The sequence below is a fragment of the Amia ocellicauda genome, chromosome 12, assembly GCF_036373705.1.
Source record: "Amia ocellicauda isolate fAmiCal2 chromosome 12, fAmiCal2.hap1, whole genome shotgun sequence".
NCBI lineage: Eukaryota > Metazoa > Chordata > Actinopteri > Amiiformes > Amiidae > Amia > Amia ocellicauda.
This window is the reverse complement of record NC_089861.1, coordinates 26,522,501-26,536,561: the sequence shown is the minus strand read 5'-3', so window position 1 is coordinate 26,536,561 and position 14,061 is coordinate 26,522,501. Positions and strand designations below refer to the sequence as shown.

The following is a 14,061-nucleotide window of genomic DNA, read 5'->3' as shown; positions in this document are numbered from 1 at the left end:
AGAGAGAGACACAGAGACACACAGGGTAGGGTCAGAGGTCATAAGGGAGGGTAGGTGAGAGCAGAGGGGCACTCTGGACTGGAGTCAGGAGACATTGCTTTACATAAAGAGAGGCAGGGGACTTGAGCTACACACACTGATAAGGAGACTGAAACACTGAATGACGGACTGATGCAGGGTGGTGGAGGGGGGACTCTGCGGCTGCTTGTAAGTGCTGGTGCCTGAGCTGGATGGCAAAGATTTTAATGCATTGGTACTGATGCTGCTGCTGTTGTTAAGTGGCACTGGGTTAAATACACAGGTCAGTGAGTTTATGCAATCTCCCCACCCCACCCCACCCCCTCCCATTCTCTCTCTCTCTCTCTCTCTTTCTCTCTCTCTCTCTCTCTGTCTCTCTATCTATCTATCTCCACAGCACAGCACACCACAGTATAGTACAGATCACATGACATAACGAAAATATGCTGGATCACACGCAGGCGCCCGCATTGGTCAGTTCGGTTACAGCTCTGCCCTGCATTGCTGTATCTTCAGTACACACACATTGCAACCCCTCCACCCCTTCTCACTCCCTCTCCCTCTCCCTCTTCCTCTCCATCACTCTGTCTCCCTCCCTGGTTCACACCCCGCATTGTGGCAGCGCCGTCCGTGAACAATGGCCTCGGCGGCGCACGGAAGGATGTGCCTCGCCGAGTGAGGACACCGAGGATAGAGGGGGACTGGGAGTGCTGTGTGTGTGTGTGTGTGTGTGTGTGTGTGTGTGCAATCCCCCTCTCTCTGTGCATGACGTCACCGACCTTATAACTCAGATTCGCACTGGCAGTCCGAAAGCAAGGCGAGCTCCAATATAACAAACAAGCACCACATCCAGAGAGCGGAGAGAGGGGGTAGGGCACTCCAGAACCGCGCAGTCCAAACCAACAAAAAGGACAGATAGTCAGCCAAGCGCTATAATGTCACCATTTCTAAGGCAAGACAGGCAATCACAGATTTTTTTTTAATATTATTTGAACCACAATGATGTGTCGGTGTGTTATTAGTACAGCAAATTGTTAAGAATTAGGAGTGTGTGTGTGAGAGAGAGAGAGAGAGAGACAGAGAGAGAGAGAGAGAGAGAGAGAGAGAGAGAGAGAGAGAGAGAGAGAGAGGGACAGGGATATTGATTCCCTGTCCTAGATTTGTTTTTTCCATTTTTAGAAAAGCGGGTGTGAGCGAGTGTGTGTGTGTGTAAGAGAGAGAGAGAGAGAGAGAGAGAGAGAGAGAGAGAGAGAGACAGAGAGAGCAATTGCTACTACAGAGAAAGAAGGGAGGCAAAAGTGCTGATTTACAGGAATGGGAGGAAGAATGGAGGAGAGCGGCTGGTGCTGAGCGAGCGAGAGTGGGGGAGAGCGATAGAGAGAGGGAGGGGGAGTGGGAGAGAGCGACAGAGAGAGAGAGAGAGAGAGAGAGAGAGAGAGAGGGACAAAAACCGTGCTGGGCTGCGGGACCTGGATCGGATTATTAATTGATGTGTTTATTGTACTGCTGTCACCGTCCTTATTCATATTAGCACTGGTGTCAACATCGCCATTATTAGGCCTGTTATCAGTATTATCTGGAATATTATCACTGACACTAGGCTGCTCCTGGCGACAGTGTCCACCGGGGCAGCTCGGCACCGCTGAGGAATTTGTCGGCCGCTGCGGAAAGGCTGTGACAGACGCGCAGCACCGGGGAGAAGCTGCCGGGGAAGCAGAGGGGCCGCCGCTCGCCTCGCTGCGGGGTCTGTACCGTCAGCGCCGCCACATCCTACTGCTTGCCGTGTTTTCATGCATGTATTGTAATTATTGGTATCATTAACCGACCCGTCTGGCCGCAGCTGTGTGCTATTTTTATTGGGTTTTGAATGGTCCGGAGGAGGGAGGCGAGGTGCTGGCGGGGGGGGGGTCTCGCTTTGCCATCTGTGCATTAGGAGTTAGGAGGGCACAAGACCCGCACGGCCGGCCAAGCGACAGCAAAGCGCCGCCTCGGATAGCAGCCGCGCTCGCCTGCCCGCCTGTCGCCGGCTCTCCCGGGGACGCAGGCTGCTGCCGAGAGAGAGAGAGAGAGAGAGAGAGAGAGAGAGAGAGAGAGAGGGGGGGGCCTTTTGAACACTACCGTTGCACGCTGGAATTTAAACCATATACACCAGACAGAGAAATGACTGTGTTCCCCGCAGCCGCGACCCCGGCTCCAGTGCCAACACGTTGGATGGCATAGATGACAGCTCTCCACCTTAGTATTTGAAATTCCGGGCTGATACACAGATGGATTACTACCATCCCATCCGCGGGGACAGCAGGGCTTAATTGCACTTCTTTGGCGAGGAAAACACCAACTGGGCTACCGACTGGCTGTGCTGCAAACACCAAACACAAACAACAAACAGCCGGCGGGGAGCGACACCTGGGAGATTTACAAAAGCAGGCCGAGCCCGGCTCTCCCGCGACGACATGGGCAGCGACGGCGACGTGCTCACCCGGGAGCTGTCCAAGCTGAGCGACGAGGAGCTGCTGTGCTGCCCCAAGGAGGAGCTGGTCTCCCGGCTGCGGCGGGAGGAGGCGGACAAGATCAGCGCCCTGATCCAGCGCGGCCGCCTCATCAAGGAGGTCAACAAGCAGCTGCAGGGCCACCTGGTGGAGATCCGGGAGCTCAAGACCGTCAACCAGCGGCTGCAGCAGGAGAACCTGGAGCTGCGCGACCTGTGCTGCTTCCTGGACGACGACCGGCTCAAGGGCAAGCGGCTGGCGCGCGACTGGCAGCTGTTCGGGCAGCACGCGGCGCGGGTGCTGCGCGAGGACCTGGGCGGCTACCTGAAGAAGCTGGCCGAGCTCGAGCGCCTGCAGGACGGGCTGGTCAAGGAGAACCTGGACCTCAAGGAGCTGTGCCTGGTGCTGGAGGAGGAGTGCGTGAGCCGCGGCGAGGGCAGCCCCGCCGGCTCCTCGGAGCTCAACCTGCCCTGCCTGGCGAGGGACCTGGGCGACGGCAGCTCCAGCACCGGCAGCGTGGGCAGCCCGGATCAGCTGCACCTGGTCTGCTCGCCGGATGACTGATGGGGGCGCGGGGTGCGGGTGGAGGTGCGGGGGGGACTGTATAGGAATGCATCGTTTTCGTGTGAGGGGATTGGGGGTTCACAGGAGTTCAGTGGTTTAAAACCCTCGCCCGCCCCCCCCCATGCCCCATGCCCCAGTACCCCTACCCTCCCTCTGTCTAGCACCAATGCCCCACACTCCTCCACCCTCCGGCCCAGCAGCACCGGACCGAACAGAACTGATGGCGCTGCTGGCAGTAGCGGAGGGGAGGGCCGGTGCACTGCTGACTGGCTGGACTACTGACTGCAACTGTCTGCTGTGGGGGTTACTCTATTGTGAAATTAATTTGTGCTTCTAATTCTTCTTTATCAACATTTTAAGAATAACTTTCGTTTTAAGTATTAACATGACCATTATTAGTGTTGTTATTATTATTATTATTATTATTATTATTATTATTATTATTATGTTTATTAATAGTATTATAATGGTTATTTTGATGGCGGTAGTTGTTATGATTATGAAGCCTATGGTTGAAATCGAGGCTGATATTTCTTGTGTAATGATTTTTGTTATACAGTTTTGTTTTATAAAAACGTGCACATTGATAGGCTACGTCCTGACGTGGATGGTCAGCGTGCTGGCGCCGCCCCGCACGTCGTGCTCGTTGCTTTGTGTTGTTGTTTTACGTTGTCCTGATTTGACTGGAACGCAGCAGCGGGAGTGTAGAGGCCGACTCGGCCCCGACAATACATTCATTTGCCAAAAAACATCGAATGTACAGAGTCTTTGTGTGGTGTTCAATGTACAGAGTTTTATATATACATGTATTTTCTCCAACTCTCAAACACACACACACACACACACACACACACACCTCATCTATATAGGATCAGGGGTCTCCAGCCCTGGTCCTAGACTGTATCTTTGTGCTGTACCGTGTGTGAATGGGGGTTTGTGTGTTTTGTGTGAGTGTAGGATAGTGAGTGAATTCATGTTTGCGTGTGTGCTGTTGTGTGTAGGATGTCAGTGTGTGTGTGTGTGTGTATGATCTCTCCAATTACTCCGAAAGTGGGAATGTGAGATGTTCAGGTGACGCCCCCCGCCCCACCAGTCTGTGCTGTGTTGGCAGGCCCAGTCAGCTGATTCTCTAATTTTCGTCGGACACAGACTCACATTCTCTCTTGCCCTCTGTCTGTCTCTCTTTCAGTCCCTCTCTTTCCTTACAACTCTCCATCTTTCTGTCCTTGTCTCTCTCTCTTTCTCTCCTTCACTCTCTCTCCCAGATGCAGGGGGGGCTTAGATGCATGTCAGCATGGTACTGTGTCACTGTTGTTAATGACATGGGTTGATAGACAGCACCTCAACATGATTGGCAGGCAGTGAGAGTAATTGACAGACAGCGACAGTGATAAGTGCCTGAAGCTGCAGTGTCATCTGTCAAAAGAGTTGCAGTACAACAGTCCAGTCCAGCGGTGTACAGTGGTGACACACAGACAGGAAGTGTTTTCCAGCACAGAGAGGAAACCAACTTCCTGTGACATCACTGCCTGTTGGGGGGGGAAGAGTCACGTCCGGATCTCTCGGCACAGGACGTCCCGAGGAAATGCCGGACACCACCGCACCCAGCACCTCCCCCCGAACACAGGGCTGAAATTCCAATCCAATGGCTTAAGGATATGAACAGCACAACAACCCCCAAACACATAGAACTTGTACAGGGCTCCAGTCTGGGCCCCTAGAGTACACTCCCCACAGCGCCGGTTCCAGTCTGGGCCCCTAGAGTACACTCCCCACAGCGCTGGTTCCAGTCTGGGCCCCTAGAGTACAGCCCCCACAGCACTGGCCTTGAAAATGGTGAAATGAAGACAAAGCAGCACAAGAAAAGGTTTGTTGTTAAATGGCTTTATTATTTGTAATGTGTTTATCATATAAAATATAGACATGCTTCTAAGGTTTTAAAATAAATTATACAAAAATAGATTTTTCTACAATAAATATATATTTCTGTCTCTATGCGTCTCTCTCTTTCTCTCTCTCTCTCCTCTGTAAATATATATTTATATTCTTAAAATGTTTTAAAAAATGTGAAGAATATAGAACAGGAATATCCAGCCCTGGCCCTGGAGAGACACAGTACAGTACAGGACAGTACAGCACAGTCTCCAGTGTTCAAAGTCAAACAGTTTGTGGAGGTGCTAATTTTAATATGATAGGATTCTGCACACAGATATATATTTTATATATACATATGTGTATACATACATCTACATAAACACACATATACGGAATGCAAACTGATTGTCTCACTTCCTATGGGATATTTGTCATGAAACACAAATCCTACTGCTCGCTCTACAGCCTCTCCCCCAGCAGCACTTCACTGATTCTATTTTATATAAATATAAATATTTTCCAAAACTTGGTCCACAAAAGTTATATTTTCCTGTCAGCTTTACAGATTGTGAGATCAGTTTATCTCCACGAAGAGGGCCAGTGCTACTGTACAGTTCAAAATAAGTCATTTTGAATAAATAAATTAATAATTCTGTGCACTAGTACAATTTTCTGACATTGGTACACATGATTATTAATTTCACTTCATCCAAGTTAACTCGCATTCAAAGTCGAACTGTGACGTCACAGCGCACGGCCATACTAGGGCCTCTGCTGCCCTCTGCTGTTAGCTCCAGGGACGTGCGGCTGAACCAAGTCCATCCCCACAGATCTACAGGAAACCGATTTGCGTCCCGGAATTGGCGCCATTTACAATATAGCTCTGTGTATACTCATTGTAACAGTAATGACATGAACAATAATAACAAAAATAGCTTGTATGTCACTATTCTGTCTGGGAAAAAAACCTCAGTATAAGTCACATAAGCAGGAAAGTCAGTCACTGGAGCCCAGTGTAGCACTGAGTCAGTCTGCGATTACTGATCTCTGAATGACCCAAGTTTGTGTTTTGTGCTCCCAGCTGGAGTGCTGTGTTCTGGATGTTCCTCTCAGCGGCCCGTCCTCACAGCGCCAGGAGGGTAGGGGAGTTGAGAGAGTCGGACGATTGGTCCCCGCTGCTGCTGCTACGGCGGTGGGCTGTACTACAGGGCAGGGGCTTGGAGAAGGGGGTGGGCTGGGTTGTAGCACCAGAGGAGGAGGAGGAGGTGGGAGGAGGGTGGGAGGAGCCTGAGGAGCTGGGGGTGCAGTCCAGGGCAGAGGCGGGGTAGGTGAACACCAGGCTAGCAGTGAAGGGGGTGAGGGAGGGGGTGGACAGCAGCACGGGGGTGTGGAGCGGCTCGGGTTCGAGAACGGAGGAGGCGGAGGAAGGGAGGGGGGCAGGCAGGCGGATCTGTGGGCGTGGTCGGGTCTTAGAGGAGGAGGAGGAGGAGGAAGAGGAGGAAGAGGAGGAAGACGAGGATGGGGCGGGACTCTTAGCTCTGGACTTCACCCTGGCAACTCGCCCCTGTGTAGATGGGCCCGGGAGTGGGTCGGAATCAGGGTCGAGCCGTGTGGCCCCCTGGGGCTCAGACTCTGTGTCGGGCTGGTCCTGTATTTTGCAAATAGGCCAGTGGGCCTCCAGCACCAGCTCCAGCTTCTCCTTCTGCTTCTCCAGCGCAGAGATCTCGTTCTGCAGCCGCGCCCGCACCCCTTCCAGCTCCTCCGTCTCCTGAGGGAGAGAGGCAGGGTCAGGCTCCCATACAGACACACATGAGGGGCAGGATAGGTATACCTAGCTAGGCCTGGAGTTGTTAAAGCATGAATTAAATTAATTTAAAAAATCATAACTGAAGTGAAACACCTGACTGGCACAGATATGTGGCATAGTGTCTTTTGAAAAAGTAAATAGTCATCAGATTTTGGTGCACTCCCTGTGTGTGGACGGGTGTAGGGGGTATTTGAAAATAGGTGACAGTTTCTCAATTTTAGCAACTGTCAAAATTGCAAACTGATGGTAAACTATCTGACTTTTTAGTACTTCTAAAATTTTAAGTGATTTTAGGAATTGATTTTAAATGTTTTAATCATAAGTATTAAAATTTTGAATGTTTTTATTTTATTGAAATGTAAAAATACTAAAACTAATAAACAGTATTTTTAGTACTTCTACATTTGTTGCTTTGATGTTTCTGTAAGTTTCTATAAGGACAATCCTAAATGATCAGCATATAAGGAATGCATCTAAACTATGTTCATGTAAGAGACCTATGCCTATGTAAACTGACCGATTGTGCCTGTGTGCAGAGAAACCTCTCTGACTGTCAGAGGATACTGACTCAGGCTATTGTTGATTCTCTGTAGTTGATTGCTTGAATCAACTACTTTGATTCTGCAAACCAACTTCGCAGTAAAGACTTTTCTTCTACACGTTTAAAAAATAACTCATTTAAACCATGAATCATAAATTACGGCAGATTATTGTAGTTCCAACAAAACACAAAGGAACACAAAATAATGAAAATTATATTAATGATAGCAAAAAATGAGGCGAAAGAGTTGGGATTCAGGAACTGCAGCAGATAACCATATTAATTGGAATTTAAATTGACATTATTGTAATTATTATTATTATTATAGTAATATAACAAGCCAATGTTCTTATCAACAGCCCATTGATCTTAGTGCTGACCTCCTTTCATGGAGTGTGTTGGAGCCGTTCAGCCCAGATCATTCTGGAACCACTCTCGTGGTGGTAGTAGTAGTAGTAGTAGTAGTAGTAGTGGTAGGTACGGTCAGGGGTCAAGGGGCAGTACTCACGCTCTGCAGGGTGTCGGTCAGTTCCCTCCGTCGATTCCGGCACTTGGCCGCAGCCAGCTTGTTCCTCTCCCGGCGCACACGCCGGCGCTCCATCTCCTCTGCAGACATCTGGACACACGGGGAGAGAGAGAGAGAGAGTTTATTAACCCTTTGTAGGCAGTCGCTCAGAGACATGACACCTAATAGCTGCACAGACCCTGCAGGACTGTCTGTGTGTCAGTGTGTGTGGCTGTGTATACAGCAGTGTGTGTGAGTGAGGGAGTGTGTGTACAGCAGGGTTTGAGTGCAATTCAATACAACAAATGGCACAAGGCTTCCATCTAGTGGGGAGTTGGTGTTACTGCAGCCTGTATCAGTCCCATCAGTATCAGTTACACCATCTCCATCTTTCTCATATTCCCCCCTCTCTCTCACACCTTAAACCTTTCCTACTCTCCTTCCCTCCCTCTCCTCTACACCTCTCCCTTCATCCCCAACCTTGTCCTGCTCTCTCACACTCCCCTGTGACTCAGTCACCCCCAATGACTCAGTTTGGGTTCCAGTGAGTCACATGACAGCTATTTCCTGTCTATGTGACGCCCACTCCTACACCCACTCCCCAACTGCCACTCCTGTGTACGAGTGAGCCGGGAGGGAGGTCAGTGTGCAGTACAGTGCAGTGTATTTTTGATCCGGAGTATAATTATGTATTCATTATCAATATTAAAAATCTCTCGTGTAAACTGTAAGTCACCCTGAATAAGAGCACCTGCTAATTAATATTATTATCATTATCAGTGATTGGTCACAGATACTCACATGATTGTCCGGTCGGCGGCGAGGTGGGCCTGACATGCCCACTGCCCTGATGACTCCAGGGCGCAGGGCAGCAGGATGGGGTGGAGGTGGGGCAATGCCTCGGGGAGTGTAGGACGGGTGGGGCAGCCGGGGGTGGGTACCAGGGAGCAGTGACGGCTGGACCAGCCACTGCAGCTCCTGGCTGGAGGTGATGGTGTTCAGACTGGGGACAAACTGACTGGACACACTGACCCCATCTGGCTTCTGCAGGAGAGGAGAAGAGAATACAGCACAGATATAACAGAGCAAAGCTACAGTACAAGAACGCAAGAGGGCGAGTCCCGTCAGAGGTGGACACCCACAGTCCCCTGTCACAGTGGCGTACTGGACAGGACCAGGTCAGCCTGCCTGGCACCCCCCAGGTGTTATTTATCAGTCCTGCAAGATTCACTGATCAGCTGAGCATATTGTGGGAAATGCGAGATTATCAGTCCTTTTAATGGGACTGAAGCAGGACGTTTACACCCAGACTGAACTGTTGGGAGGCTGAGGCCTCTTGTTATAAGCACCAAGTTTACCAGTGTAAATACCAGGTTACTCATGGCAGCCCTGTAAATATTGTGAGATTTCTGCTGCGTTTACAGAAATGTATATTTCTGCTGCGTATACAGACACTTTTTGACCATCTAGTCTTGGGGACATATTTCACTGTGAGATCAGTGGTAGAAGGAACCACTCAGGAGATCACTGTATAGGACAGTCCAGAAGAGCTACAGTCCAGAACAGAAAGTGAATTCCAAAAAGAGGAGGAGGAGGTTGGGGAAGGGCTCTGGGAACAAAAAGTTTTAGAAAAGTTCGTTATTCAATTAGTCAGAGAGTGAGACAGCAAGAGAGCAGTTTTCCTGGGAGAGAAGCAACTGGGCTGGACAGCTTCCCCTGTGAGTCTGAGTGTGCGCTGTGTGTGCTGAGTCACAGCAGGCTCACCCCAACAACCGCAACCGTGCTGTTACTGTTACTGTTACTACTACTACTACTACTACTACTAGTAATAGGATTGACACTAACATTACTGATAGTACTGATAGTAGTACTGCTACTATAGTGCGGATTCTGCCCGATACTGTGACTGACATTACCGCTATTATTGATGCTGCTACTGTTTCTTATATTGCTGCTGCTGCTTCCACTACCACCACTAATAATAATAATAATTATTATTATTATTATTATTATATGGTTATTGTCATCAATATACACTCCACAAATCCAGCAGGTGCACGAATAATAATACATTTCAATACTGTGTAGAATCCGTCTCCTCACCTGTTGCTGCCCAGCGCCGCTCCTGTCCATACCACCCGACCCACCGGCTCCTCTGGACCCGGAGCCTCCGAAAGGATACTCGCTCCCCCCGCCATAGTTCCCACCGTAGTCTCGGAACATGTCCTCGGTGTGATCGGCCCGCTGCCTGTGAGCCGCAACTCTTCCTCTGAGGATGTGCGGTCGCGCACTGCCCGAATGAATGAGTCAGTGCACCGAGGTGTATTTTATTTATGAATGAAATCGGTAGAGCCCAACATGCGATTTCAGCGGACGCGAAGGGGGGGGTGTCCGAGTATTGCTGAACTTTCTAGAAATCCATCCCTCTGGGCATCCGGGCACGCAGGCTCGTGTACGGTGTGAGATCCACAGGCTCGCTCAGTGAAGGTGCCCAACTGGAGGCGGAGGTGGACGGAGGCGCTATAAACCAGAGCAGGATCCAAACAGACACTCCCCTTTACGGGAAAGTTGGTCCCGCCGTGGGGGGAGGGGCCGCGCGGCGCACGTGACCTCTGACGTGTTGCCCATATATGGACGACTGCTTCCTGGGGGAAGCCCGGGATTCCTCAGCGCTGCGCCGGGGGGGGGGGCAGATCAGCAGGACCTCCCTCTGCTCCACCTCCACCGAAACCGCCGCGGAGATCAGTGCGCCGCGCAGCCTACATGGCGAGGGCACGGGCGAGCGTGGAAGAAAGTACGAATTGAGACACTTCACGTCGCAGGGGGGTGTTTTTACTGTAGTTGTACCTGTTGTTGTTGTTGTTTTTAGAAGTACGTATTATTTTTTCCTATGACTACAGTGTGATGTCTCCACACACACACTGCAGCAGACAAATACAAGACGAAAAAAAATGCAGTTGCTGTATCCCAAAACGCTTTACCAGAAAAGAGAAGCACAGGAGTGAAAATGTACACACAAGCACGTTCATCGCTGGCCGCCACGTGGGAGACGGGAGAAAGATAACAGCCCGTCTTCCTCGGTGTCTGTTTTTGTCTCTGTTTCAGTTCGCTGGTCGTTTATGTGCGTTGGTGTGTTTGTGTCCATCTTTGTCTCGGTGTATGTGTGTGCGGGTGTCAGGATTCGCACGTGTGTTTGTCAAAATAATGCCTGTGTGCTGTTCACTTAAAAGAATTGATTTTCAGTTTCACATAATATCAGTGTCAGTCTGTCCAGCTGAATGACAGAGAGAGAGAGAGAGATAGGTCTGGAGACCCCTGGACTGGACTTGACTTTGAAGTTCAAGTGCCCCCTCACCCCTCTCTCTCAGTGTGGAGCAGTGTCTGGGTGTAGGATGTGCAGTAGAGGAGCTGGCACACTCATCCCCGAGCAGGACCACATCACAGGCGAGCGCAGCGCCAAGTCACGCTGGGAGAATGTGCGCGCTGGGGAGCGTGCCAGACCGGCACACTGCGGCGCGAGCTCTAGAACCCTGGAGACCTGCTGCCGTTCTCATCACGAGCCGGCGGGGCGCTGAGTCACGAGCTGCCGGGAATCGTGGTCCCGCAGCCTAGGAGATAATGAGAGACAGGTGCATCGGGGGGCGGTAGTGTTATTGACCACAGAGCCGCTGGAGAAAGTTGTTTGTGAGCGTTTGTGTGGCGTGTGTGTGTCAGCGAGAAATAGCTTGTTTTTGTGGGCAGTCGTCTGTGTAATTATATTTGTTTCCAATATAACGCTCACACGCATACAATAAAATAAGTGGACACGTGTTTGTTTGTAAAGAGCTGCTTCATCCATGCCGTGGGTATGAATCACAGACAGGAAATCTGCATCCATTCGTGTCACTGAAGAGATTTTGTACATAAAGAGATGAAATAACAAGTCAAAAACTACACTTCACAGAATGCAAAGCGCGCCTGGACGTGCGCAGCGACGCCTCGGGCAAGTGTGACGTCACAAGCGACTTCTCTTCTCCCAAGGATTCCGGAACGGAGCGGAATCTAGCGGACATAACAGGACCAGTCTGCCTCGCAGCGGCGGGTGACGTCACGCTCACGAGTTGTTTAACTCTCAGTACGTGTGACTGCGTCACAGACTGACGGGATTGTTCTCACTTCCTGGAACTTCCCATGCGAGAGTGTGAGTGATATCTAACTGACACTCGTTAGCGCTGCAATTCAGATGAACAGTAGTTCTCTCTCTCAAATTGTACTTCTGCTTTACTGGCATGAGCCTGTTACCAAATCAATGAACACTCAACAATCAATAACAAACACTATATATGGACATGCTCAGGTTGGTCATGCCAAGAAAGCAAAAGTAAAACTTGAGAGATACAGAAAGTGTGTGTCTGTTTGTGAGTTGCATTGCTAGGAGTGTCCAGGTAGATCTTTTTCACACCCTCACTTCCAGGAAATCAGAATGATACAGTCAGTCAATATATATATATATATATATATATATATATATATATATATATATATATATATATATATATATATACAGAATAACAACAAAAAAATCCAGAAAAACGCATTTCAATAAAGTTATACATTGATTTGCATGTTAATGAGGGAAATAAGTATTTGATCCCCTATCAATCAGCAAGATTTCTGGCTCCCAGGTGTCTTTTATACAGGTAACGAGCTGAGATTAGGAGCACTCTCTTAAAAGGAGTGCTCCTAATCTCAGCTCGTTACCTGTATAAAAGACACCTGTCCACAGAAGCAATCAATCAATCAGATTCCAAACTCTCCACCATAGCCAAGACCAAAGAGCTGTCCAAGGATGTCAGGGACAAGATTGTACACCTACACAAGGCTGGAATGGGCTACAAGACCATCGCCAAGCAGCTTGGTGAGAAGGTGACAACAGCTGGTGTGATTATTCGCAAATGGAAGAAACACAAAATAACTGTCATTCTCCCTCGGTCTGGGGCTCCATTCAAGATCTCACCTCGTGGAGTTTCAATGATCATGAGAACAGTGAGGAATCAGCCCAGAACTACACAGGAGGATCTTGTTAATGATCTCAAGGCAGCTGGGACCATAGTCACCAAGAAAACAATTGGTAACACACTACGCCGTGAAGGACTGAAATCCTGCAGCGCCCGCAAGGTCCCCCTGCTTAAGAAAGCACATGTACAGGCCCGTCTGAAGTTTGCCAATGAACATCTGAATGATTCAGAGGAGAACTGGGTGAAAGTGTTGTGGTCAGATGAGACCAAAATTGAGCTCTTTGGCATCAACTCAACTCGCCGTGTTTGGAAGAGGAGGAATGACCCCAAGAACACCATCCCCACCGTCAAACATGGAGGTGGAAACATTATGCTTTGGGGGTGTTTTTCTGCTAAGGGGACAGGACAACTGCACCGCATCAAAGGGACGATGGACGGGGCCATGTACCATCAAATCTTGGGTGAGAACCTCCTTCCCTCAGCCAGGGCATTGAAAATTGCTGAAGGTTCGAAACCTTAATGACTTGGAGAGGATCTGCAAAGAGGAGTGGGACAAAATCCCTCCTGAGATGTGTGCAAACCTGGTGGCCAACTACAAGAAACGTCTGACCTCTGTGATTGCCAACAAGGGTTTTGCCACCAAGTACTAAGTCGAAGGGGTCAAATACTTATTACCCTCATTAACATGCAAATCAATTTATAACTTTTTTGATCATTTCTTTGTCAGTGGCCAAACATACAAAATCAGCAGGGGATCAAATACTTTTTTCCCCCCACTGTATATAGTAATTAATAGAAAATGTTAAAAAAAAACTAATTTTAGGATATGGAATATCCTAATTGGAAATGAAGTGTTACTAAATTATTATAAATTACAGTAATAACTTATGTGCGGGGACCAGGAAATAACCCCAAGAATAACGTCTGAGTGGATGGTCATGTGATTTCTTGGTCATATTAATTTACGGGATATTTAAATAAACTAGAGTGGGGTTTAGTGTTGATGAGAACAAGAAACTCTACTTGCTGTGTAAACAGAAACAGCAGCCCTGCACAAATTAGGGGGGGGAGGATGTAGTGAGTCAGCTGGGCTCATCAGTGGTCTTGGACAGCGCAGCTCACACACAAACGCACAACACGCACATACCCTGTCACATACACGGGCAAGAACAGCTGGAGTGAAGAATCTCACACCTGCTCCCTCTTTTGTCTCGCTGTCTGCGGTGTCAGTGTTGTGTCCAGTCATGCAGCTGGAGGCCCGTCTG

At 49.3% G+C, this 14,061-nt stretch overlaps 2 protein-coding genes across 2 annotated transcripts; one reads left to right on the top strand and one right to left on the bottom strand.

The window, feature by feature from the left end:
* Nucleotides 1-672: 672 nt before the first annotated feature.
* Nucleotides 673-3,907, top strand: ccdc85b (coiled-coil domain containing 85B). The gene has a single exon (XM_066719100.1). It carries the CDS (start codon nt 2,472-2,474, stop codon nt 3,069-3,071), a length of 600 nt encoding a protein of 199 aa, XP_066575197.1. The 5' UTR covers nt 673-2,471; the 3' UTR covers nt 3,072-3,907.
* Nucleotides 3,908-4,815: 908 nt separating this feature from the next.
* On the bottom strand, nt 4,816-10,301 carry fosl1a (FOS like 1, AP-1 transcription factor subunit a). Its single transcript, XM_066719099.1, has 4 exons — nt 9,903-10,301; nt 8,601-8,843; nt 7,803-7,910; nt 4,816-6,714 (listed from the first exon to the last, which is right to left on the bottom strand). Exons 1-4 carry the CDS (start codon nt 10,020-10,022, stop codon nt 6,070-6,072), a joined length of 1,116 nt encoding a protein of 371 aa, XP_066575196.1. The 5' UTR covers nt 10,023-10,301; the 3' UTR covers nt 4,816-6,069.
* Between the last annotated feature and the right edge of the window lie 3,760 nt (nt 10,302-14,061).

What these genes read in the sequence shown, in the direction of transcription:
- fosl1a (XM_066719099.1), bottom strand. Translation starts at nt 10,022, where the DNA reads ATGTTCCGAGACTACGGTGGGAACTATGGCGGGGGGAGCGAGTATCCT. An exon ending in GCGGCGCTGGGCAGCAACAG is followed by an intron (nt 8,844 to 9,902) that starts GTGAGGAGACGG and finishes CCTCTCCTGCAG; the next exon opens with AAGCCAGATGGGGTCAGTGT. An exon ending in GCCGCCGACCGGACAATCAT is followed by an intron (nt 7,911 to 8,600) that starts GTGAGTATCTGT and finishes CCGTGTGTCCAG; the next exon opens with ATGTCTGCAGAGGAGATGGA.
- ccdc85b (XM_066719100.1), top strand. Translation starts at nt 2,472, where the DNA reads ATGGGCAGCGACGGCGACGTGCTCACCCGGGAGCTGTCCAAGCTGAGC.